General features: G+C 55.7%; 1 protein-coding gene across 1 annotated transcript; it reads right to left on the bottom strand.

Moving 5' to 3' along the window:
* Nucleotides 1-1079: 1079 nt before the first annotated feature.
* SOX4 (SRY-box transcription factor 4) lies at nt 1080-5186 on the bottom strand. The gene has a single exon (XM_085051694.1). The coding sequence runs from the start codon at nt 5031-5033 to the stop codon at nt 3711-3713; it is 1323 nt and encodes a 440-aa protein (XP_084907820.1). The 5' UTR covers nt 5034-5186; the 3' UTR covers nt 1080-3710.
* Between the last annotated feature and the right edge of the window lie 5061 nt (nt 5187-10247).

Raw genomic sequence — 10247 nt, 5'->3', positions numbered from 1 at the left:
AACCACATAGCCTGGACACAGCAAGGTGCTCCGGCCGGGGGGGTCTGGGCACACCCCTCCGCTGGGCTGCCTATCCACCCCCACTGCCTTTCCCCCTGCCCCAGCAGGGACGCTCCGGGGGACACGCAAGGCCACAGGCAGCGACATTGGTTTTGCAAGTGGCCCTGGACAGGAAACGCTATATGCAAAGGGGGTAACTGGGAAAGCTCCCAGGCAATGAGTGGTGTAGAGCTGCTGATGGGAGTTTTTTGCAAGGCAAATGCAACCCAGGAATTCACGGGGCAGAGCAAACATTAACCTCCTGCGCCGGTGGCTTTGCGAAACAGCCGCTGCCCACGGCTCTTTTCGTTTGCGGCTCCTTTTTTATGGAAAAAGAGTTCGTGGCTCAAAGCCAGCTGTAAATTAACAGCTAAGTGAAACCATTATGTCAGTGGGATGCTTTAATCGGTTTACAAAACACTGCTCGGGGTACGATGCATATTGGTGGGCAGGAAGGGAAGGCAGGAGGTGCCCGGGACGTCCAAAACCAGCAGGGTCACCGGCCTGAGCCCCAGACGGGTCGCTCCCCGTCTGGCGGCCAGCGGGGAACTGGGGACAAGGACCGAACCCCGAACCCCGAGACCCTCGCTCCGAGCATCCCCACGGCTGGCGGCCAGGCGTTTGCAAACGTTCTGCCTTAGGAAGTCCTCATTAAAGCGCCCCGAGGAAACTGCTTTGGATGGGGGGTGGGCGGCGAGGCCCCACTGCCGCTCGCTCCTTCGTGCGGCCGTTCTCACCCCAAACGCCAGGGCGGAAAGGAAAAAAAGAAGAGGAGGGGCAATAAGAGAAAACCATCTCAACCCACGGTAGGCCAGGTCGAGCTGCCCCAGAGGAGAAGCTTCAGGAGCCCGAGATGCCCGGGAGCCTCCCAGCCCCGGGCCGTGGGCGGTGCGGCACCGCGGCCGCCCCTCCCTCCCTGCCCTGCCCTTCCCTGCCTCCCTGCCCTGCCCCTCCCTCCCTTCCCCTGCCGTCCGGAGAGACGAGACACAGCTGCCCCGAGAGGCTACGGCCAGAGCAATGATGACAAGAGCAGCCCAGTGTTAGGGTTCAGTTCCAGCTGATTTTATTTCCTTCCCGAAGAAAAAAAAAAAAAAAAAGGAACAATAAAAAAACCAACAAAACAACAAAAAAAAAGAGAGGTTATTTACAGAAGATATATCAACAATCTGACAGGCAGTGAACTTGACATGGTTAGCTGGCATGTTTTTTCTTTTTTTTTTTCCTTTCCCCACGTTTTGTTGTGGGTGATTGTAGATCCAAAAAAAAAAAAAAATCTACACAGCATATTGCACAGGATGGATGACCAAAAAAAGAACAAAAAAAAGAACAAAAAAGTTAAACCCTTAACGGAACCACCTCATTAGGCAGACGTCCTAGTGCCTGTCATGTTATATTAACATACATAAACACACAATCTTTTTTGCTTATTATAATACAGACTTAAATGTACAAAGATGTTTTCACTTTCTTCATCTTAAACACAACAGCTATAAACCTGAATACATATGCTATCATCATGCCATAAGAGACTAAAACAATTATATTTAGCGACAAATAGAAAGGATTAAATAGTCAAATACAAGAATGAAAAACGCAGTACATAGTGTCGCGAACTCAAACCGGCATTTCGATAGATCCAGTGGTTTAAACGGCACGTTTTTGCTTAGAAAAAAAGTGCAAAAGATGTGGTTTACAAGTTAAAGGTACAGGATCCCTTCTGTGTCAATGCACCAGTCGCTTCACTTCATCCGGGGACAGGTGGCTCCCCAAAACGGTAGCATTCAGTGTCAATCCCTTGCCCGGCCCCTCCCGCCCCCTGCGCGGACAGGCGGGGGGCTGCGAAGCGGGCAGTGCGGGGCGGTGAGGGATGCTGTCACTTTAAGATGCCTGCAGATTGGAGTGTAAACATGGACAAAATAGGGGCTGATTCGTGGGTGTGTGAGAGTGAGTGAGCGTGAGCGCGCACACGCGTGTGAGATAATAACCAGCGGCCCTGTTGTTAAAATCAGGAAATCCAAACAGCGATTTACACCGATTTACACCCCCTTTATATATTTTTTACAAAAATACACTGAGAAAATAATCAAACGTTTTCATCTCTCTTCTCTTTTTGTTTTTAAAAGTGTCAAAAGTCTACATTTAAATATAAAAAATTAAAAGTTAAAACTCTAGCCCTTCAGTGAAGGAGACATAAAAATGGTGCGGGTAACAGCAAGAACTACCAAAAAAGGACAAAGAAATACAAAGTCAAAAATGTTTGGCCAGTATAAATACGTCCACTTATAAAATGGCATCCGATTACATTTACAAGGAAAAAAAAAAACAATACGAGGATGGAGCATCGGTGAGAAAAAACAGTCTTTTCATTTACAGCTATAAGGAACAAACACATACATACTCTGAGAAAAAATTTGGTCCTGAATTTTCATTTTTTTAAAGTCCAGCACAGATTTGAGTTGCATTTGAATCCTTTAAAGAGTTAAGAATGAAAAAAAGCTGGTGATATTTTCGTAGGAATCAAACATAGCGCCATCTATCTGCTTTTATATTATCCTAACACTAGTTTTGTCTTTTTTAAACTGTTCAACAGTCTTACAGAAATCTTGAAAAGACAGACAGTATAACATGCTATATTAAACCCCACCAGTGAAATAATCCAACACCATCACGATTCTGAGTAAGAAGAAAGAAACTACTTTTTTTTTGTATTTTCGGGTTTGTTTGTTTTTTTTTTTTTCCCAAAAGCCATCGCCCTCCGTTTCCCCTGTACCACATCATGACAGAAACTGTTCCCATTCGGTCTCTGTTTTCAAAAGTTATCAGTGTTCTTGAAGTTTCAGCCTTATTTTTCTCTCTACATATTACATGAGGTGACTGAGAAAAGCGCTGCCGCCACCTCATCTGTACGTGCAAATCCATTTCAGTTTATTATTATTTCCCCCCACCATATTTCCAAGACAGCTCTCAAGTTTAAGTCTGGCTCTTCTCCGCTTAACTAGGATCTCAGTCCAGCTCCATCCGCCTCCTCCTCCTCCGCCTCCCAGCATTGTTGCCTCCTCTCACCGCAGAAGAAACCACGACAGTATTTCTCCCCACAAATGTGAACCTTGCAAAGCATTTAGGTGGATTTTCTCTTTTTTTTCCCAAGCAGTTCTGATCGCTCTTTCACAGGAAAGGGCGAATGCTCAAGACATCCAGTGTGCGCTCAGCACAACGCATCGCTCCCCCTCCTCTTTATTCGTATAAAATGGGCAATAACAAAGAACCCAGAGGTGTGTGTGGTTTCCCCCTCCCTCCCCCTTTCTCTGTCTCTCTTTTCAGGAAATAAAAAAGAGGAAAAGGACAGCGTTTCGCTCCCGCCAGTCTCTCAAAAAGCACCGTCAGGCTCCTCTCTCGGGAGGGGGTGTGTGCGGGTCCGTCTGCAGCCGGAGGAAGGGGACTGCTGGCCTTTCCGCAAGGAGAGGGCGATCCCGCTCCTTCCCCGAGCACAAGAAGCAGTCTCTCAACAACCCCTTCCCAGAAACAAACAAAACACCTCTTCCCCCCCCTAAAAAACCCAAAACACAAACACCAAACAAAACACAAAAAGACAAAAGCGCCCTGCGGGGTGGGCGAGTCCTGCCGACAGCCACGCGCGCCGGTGCCTCCTCCAGCAGGGCCCGGCTCTCGCCTCAGTAAGTGAAGACCAGGTTGGAAATGCTGGACTCCAGCCAGTCCCCCGAGATCATCTCACTTACCTCCGGTGTGCAATAGTCCGGGAACTCAAAGTGCGAGCCCGAGCCGGGCTCGAAGTTAAAATCCAGGTCCCGGTCGAGCACCGAGGAGCTGAAGCTGCCCAGGGACATGCTCTCAAAGCCGGGGCTGGGGTTCAGGTCCAAGAGGTCGTCCTCAAACTCGTCGTCCGACGAAGAGGAGCCGGAGGAGGAAGAGGAGGAGGAGGAGGAGTGGGAGGACGCGGAGGAGGAATGCGCCGTCGAGGGGGCAGGGGAGGAGGCGCGCAAGCTGGTGTAGCTGCGGTGATCCGAAGGCGAGCCGGAGCCGGAGGGCGAGGGGCAGGCGACGCCGCCGCAATCCCCGTCGGGGCGGCCCGCGCCGCCGCCCCCCTCCTCGTACAGGCTCAAGGGGTCGCCGGCCTCCGCCGAGCTGCTCAGCGTGGGGCTGCCGGGCACGGCGCCGCCGGGGGAGGCGGAGGCGGCCGCCGCCTGCCCGCTCCCGAAGATGTAGACCCGCTTCAGCTTCTTCTCGGCCAACGGCTTGCCGGGTCCCGAGGGCGCGCCCGCCGCCCCTCGGGGCTTGTAGAGCGCCTGGTGCTCCGGCGGCAGCAGCGCGGCCGACGGCTCCCCGGGGAAGGGGGCGGCCTTGCCCCCCGCCGCCTTGCCGTGGGGCTTGCCGCCCGCGCCCGCGCCGCCGCCGCCCGCGGGGGAGGGCTTGGAGCCGCCGCCACCGCCCTTCTTCGGGGCGGGCTTGGCGGGGGCCGCGGGGCCGCCGGAGCCGCCGCCCGCGCTGCCCCCGCCAGCGCTGCCCCCGCCAGCGCCGCCCCCGCCGCCCTTGTCCGTCTTGTCGCCGGGCTTGGCGGAGCTGTTGCCCGACTTCACCTTCTTCCTGGGCCGGTACTTGTAGTCAGGGTAGTCCGCCATGTGCTTGAGGCGCAGCCGCTCCGCCTCCCGGATGAAGGGGATCTTGTCGCTGTCCTTGAGCAGCTTCCAGCGCTTGCCCAGGCGCTTGGAGATCTCGGCGTTGTGCATGTCGGGGGACTGCTCCATGATCTTTCGCCGCTCGATCTGGGACCACACCATGAAGGCATTCATGGGCCGCTTTATGTGCCCGCTGGGCGTCTTGCACCAGCTCGGGTCATCCGCCTTGCCCCCCGTAGAGGCGGTGGAACCGGGCGTGGGGGAGGAGGCGATGCCCAGTTCGATGCCGGCCCCAGAGTCGGAGGTCTCGGCGGCCAGCAGCGCCTCCGTGTTCTCCGTCGTGTTGGTCTGCTGCACCATCGCGGCGGCGGCGGCGGGGGGCTCGCCGGGGCTCAGCGCCGCTCCGGCGCGGGGCAGGGCGCGCAACTTCTCACAGCGGCACCGGGACGGCGCAGCCCCCCGCGGCCGCGCCCCCGCTCCCCGCACCACTTGTACTTCCACACCGGCGCCTCGTCCCCGCACCACTTGTACTTCCACACCGGCGCCTTGTCCCCGGCGGCGCGGTCCTCTCCCCCTCGAGGCGGCGGCAGCGGCAGCAGCGGTGGGGCCGCCCGCGGTCAGGCAAGAGTTTCTGCAAAAGCAGCGCCACGAGCCGCTCGTCCAAGTTTGCTTTTTTTTTCTTGGGGTGTTTTGGGCTTTTTTGGTTTGGTTTGTTTTTTGGAGGGGGGTGTCGGTCTGCTTTTTTTCCTCACCACATCGGGTTTCCCCCCTCCCTGAAGCAGCTGGTCCAGTTCACAAGTGCGTTCAGCCTGCCCCAGGCGTTTCAGGAGAGCGGCACGCCTGCCGCCGAAAGTCTCTCAGCGCTGGGCACGGCCAGCGTGCACCGCCGCGGGGGAGGGGGGAGGCGGCGCGCCCCCGAAGCCCCGAAAATCCCGGCTCCAGGACCCGTGGTGGCAGCGGGGTCGGCGGCCAAGAGTTTGTGCAGGTTGGATTTGGAAGTTGCGAGGTACCGAGCGAAAAGGAAACCCCTCGGGACAAGGGAAAAAAAAGAATAAAAAAAGAAATAAGAAGGAAATAAAAAAATAATTGAAAAAATCGCCGTAAAAAAAAAAAAAAAGCGCTCGTGCATGAACGAGTGTGTACGTCCCCGGCAGGAAGAGCGGCGAGCCGGGCGCTCAGCCCCGTCCTCCTTCTCCTCCTCCTCTGCCGACGGCGGTGGTGCTGCTGCTGCTGCCGCTCCGCGCGCGCAGAGCCCCGCGGAGCCGCCGCCGCCCCCCGCGCTCGCCCGCCCGCCGGGCGCTGCCCCGCGCCCCCCGCACGCCGCGCTCCGCCGGCCGCAGCTGAGAGCGGACCCCGCGCCCGCCCCGCGCCGCTTTATCCTTTCGCAGCCCGCCCCGCGGCCAATCGCGCGCTGTATCCAACGCCCTCCGCGTGCCAAGCCCCGCCCGCCTCCCCGGGATTGGCGGCCGGCACGGAGCGGTAATAATGGCCGCGTGCAATGGGAAGCGCCCGCGCTGACCTCATTCCCGGCGGCGGGGCGAACTTTTTAAAAGGGGCAGGAGGGCAGCTCCGCGCACCGCCCCGCGCCTCGCCGCGCACGTGCCCGCGACCCCTCTACCCCCCGCCCCCCGGCCGCGCTCCTCCCTCCCCTCCTCCCTGCCGGGGGAAAAAAAGCAGGAAATCAACAAAAATCATCATATTACAAATAATTAAAAGGAAAAAAAAGGAGGAAAAAAAAAAAGGGAGAGAGAGGAATCAAGCCGTCCCGCCCCCGCGCGCCGTGGCTTCGGGGCGGCGAGCGGGGACACCTGCCCGCACGAAGGGCCGCCAGGGTGTTCCTGCCGCCCCGGAGCCGCCGCACGGCCAGCGGGCAGCGCTGCCCGGGGCATGCCGCAGGGCGCCCCGTGCCCGTCCCCACGCTCACACGCGCAGTGTCACGGAGCGGTCGCCACTCCTGGAGAAGCGCCCGCGAGGCGCTGCCGTCACGCCCCCTCCGCCACGGAGCCGGAGCGGAGCGGCGCAGGGGGTGGGACGGGACAGGCGGCGGCACCTCCCGCGGAGCGCCGCGCCCCGCGCTGGTCACGGCGCTGAGCAACCGCTGCCACCCATCCCAAATTCCCCGGCGCGGAGCGAGGAATAGGTGTTGCCCTCATCGCCTTTTTACCCTCTGGCTCCTCTCCTGCCTTTCGCTACCTGCCGCTCCCCCACGCCGCAGTTCCGCCGCGGTGCCCGATCCCGATGCCGGGGAGAGGCTGTGGCTGGGGGTGCCGGCCCGGCCCCGGCGGCTCCCCAGAGAGCGGGAGGGACCGCGGGAGGAAGAAGCGGTGCGTAGCCGGCAGGCAGGTACCGACCCTGGGGCGGAGGTGCTGCCGTTCCTGTGCCAGTCCGCTCCGCCGAGCAGGGCCCCCCCTGCGGAGCCCTTCCTAGGGTGCAAGGTGCTTTTCGGGGATTGCTGTTTGATCTCATGTGCCCCTCCCTCTGCCCTGCCATGGTCAATAGTAAAGGAAAGCAGGGCAGCGTGGTCAGGCACTGTAGAGTACCCCTTAAGGCATTGTGGCATCAACCCCCCACCTCCCATATTCAGGTAAAAGGGAGAGACAGTAAGACCGTGAAAACAATGGCAGTGCTACTTACCAAAGGTTCCTCACATCATTCATCAGGCCAGGGAAAAGCTGTTAGGCAAAACAGCTGTGAAAATTTTTGTTCCACACAAGACCAGTTAAAAACACCTTTCAAATCAGAAGCAAAATAATGGTTGAATACAGCTAAAATGTCTAAGATAGAGGTCTAAAAATAAATTACACGTTTTTCCAAGAAAATTTGTGGTAGGATCCTTCCACAGAGTTTCTCGCTGGCTTGAGAACAGGCTTTGAATATTAAGATCTCACACTGGACTCAAAGTGCACTGCTGTGAAGTGCTGAGATAAATCCTGAATTCTCGGTACCTCCCTGGGTAGGCCACCTACATTACTGAGACTGTTTACAAAGATACAAATTAAATTGTAGGTTTGCTCGCAAAAATAAAACATTGGTTCCTCATACAGCCTCTGGTCAAGACTGGATAAAATACTGCTTTCTTCTAGGTTGACGACATCCAGTGACATCAGTGGAGTTTCTCACCTTTACGCTTCCTAAGTAGTAAATCATGCTGTGTTTTTCCCCTGCAGCCCCAGAGCTGAGATCAAATCTCTTCTATCCTATAGCACCAACATGTACAGAAATGGAGGCTCGCAGTGGGTTTGGTGTCAGGAGTAAGAACTGGCTTTTGCTTACACTCTTGGTATTCAAGTGCAGCAGTGTGAAAAACTGGAACTGGGAGCAGTCAGTAGCTTCTGGCTGCTCCACCTGTCAGCACGGTATCCAGCAGGATGTCAACCCCCAACTGTCGTATTTTACATATAAATATCAATTTGTTTAAACTACAAAGCAAGTAAAATATTCTCATGTTTCTAGACACAAAGCAAAACAAACAAAAACCAAACTGATAGGCAAACATAGAAAGAAAAAGCTTGAGAAGCTTTTCACTTGGTTGTGTTAGTTCTGCAAGGTCTTGACCACCATGAATGTAATTCATCTCCAGGTGAGGCGTTAAGTGTCTTCTTGATCAAAGCAGCCACATCAATTTAATCTTGGTTTGGAAAGTATGTGGGATGGACAGAAGAGTATTATTTCCTGAAAGAAAACTTCACAAAAGTGAAATTTAGAGCTGCTTAATAAAGCAAGTGTAAGAACACGATGTGAAACTCTATAAAAGCATTTTACTGCAATTTCTTAGCTGTTTCCTCAAAGTTAATTGCTTCCGCCCCTAATCCTCCAGTGGTGGACTGGAAGTACCTTCCAGCTTCCCCAAATTTTTAAGCCTATGCATAGAGCGCGAGCATTCAGCTGCCGCCTAGAAATGAAGTTTTAAAAGCATTGGCAAGACTTCTCCGCGGTTTACAACTTAAAAAGCCTTGAAATTCCATTCTGTTTCCTGCAGGCTCGACGAGGCCGGGGATGCGGCACGGGACGCGAGGTGGCAGCGCTGAGCCTCTTCTGCCAGACGTGGGAAAACGTGGAGCTAGTGAACCAGCGAATATTATTTTTTAATTATTTTTTCCCCCTGTGGTTTTACGGAGCAGCATAACGCTGCAGGTTTCTGACTGAAATTCGGAATCAAAGAGCGGCAGTGCCCACGCAGTCAGCTGTGCGCCGCCGGAACAGCGTGGGATTGCTGCCAAAGCCCGATGCGGGGTTTAAGGGCAGGGGCACTGATAACACCCTCCTCACACACTCCGGGACCTGCAGTTCGCTTTGCACATGGAGCGAGGGAGATTGCTCAGGAGCAATGCTCTGGACAAATCTACTGCAGGACTGGGCACCGCAAGCATAGATTCCAGCATTCCCATCCCTGGAAGTGTTCAAGACGAGGTTGGATGAGGCCCTGAGCAACATGATCTAGTGGGCGGTACCCCTGCCCATGGCAGGGGGGTTGGGCTAGGTGATCTTTAAGGTCCCTTTCGACCAAACCGTTCTATGAATCTATGATTCTATGATTGATTGCAGGTTTTATGTGTGAATCAGCACGTAGTCCCCACCGGTTAAAATGTCTTCGGGACACGCAGATTTAGCACCGTTCTTTCCACCCCTCTCTCCTTTTTTAAACTGAGGATTAGCAGCGCACAGGCTCCTTTAACTGCAGCCCTTGCAGCTGATCTTTTCCACACCCCCAGCTCTGTAAGCTGTGGGAAATGCTGCTCCGGCGGAGCTCTCGGGAACAGACCTTCCCTCCCGTGAGCGTGTTCCTGCGTGCCTTCGCCGGCGCGGAGCGCTCCCCTGCCCTGGCGCTGCGCAGCCAGAAGCCCCCGCAGCTGCTCCGGCTGCCTTTTACCCCCCGGCAGCCTCCCGCGCCCCGCAGCCGCCGGGAGCCGGCAAGCTCGGGTTCATTAACATGCGGGTTAATCCCCGCGCTGTGACCCAAGCAGACTCCCCGCCGCGCTCGCCCAGCCCCGGCTCGCAGGGATGCGCGGAGCCGCGCGGTGGGTGCTCCGCGGACGGGGGGCTGCCCGGCAGGGCACGGCTCTCCGCGCCCCCCGAGGGGCCCGCGGCACTGAGCCCGCGTGGGCCGTGTTCAGCTGCCCGGGAGGAGCAGGGCTCTCACCCGGGCGCGTCCTGAGCACTGCCATCCGCGGGTGGTCCAGTAGGGTCCGATCCTACGGGACATGCTGCAGAGAGTAAATGAAAGGCGATTCACGGACGTCTTGCTTCCCGTGCCCCCGTGATAGGCATCCACAAGGGTGGGGAAAGGTGGCATCTTGTTTTTCTTGAAAAAGCCCCTCTTGAAAAAAAAAGTGTTTTCCTCTCTGCGACCAAAATTCACCTCTGTAACATACATTTTTCGTGACATTCTGTGCCGCATTTGAAATAGGTGTATTGGGGTGATTTTAGCTTTCTTGAACTGCGAATGACAAGACCAGAGCAGTGGTATGCTGCTGGAAAAACACATTCCCCGCCACCTTTCCATTGCCTATTTTGATCCAAAGAAAATAAAGTAGATTGCCATTAAGGGGAAAAAAAAAAAAAAAAGAAGCCATG

Source organism: Lichenostomus cassidix, chromosome 2, assembly GCF_008360975.1.
Source record: "Lichenostomus cassidix isolate B80296 chromosome 2, HeHo_3.0, whole genome shotgun sequence".
Classification (NCBI taxonomy): Eukaryota; Metazoa; Chordata; class Aves; order Passeriformes; family Meliphagidae; genus Lichenostomus; species Lichenostomus cassidix.
The sequence above is the reverse complement of the archived record's forward strand: the minus strand, read 5'-3'. Positions and strand labels throughout refer to the sequence as shown.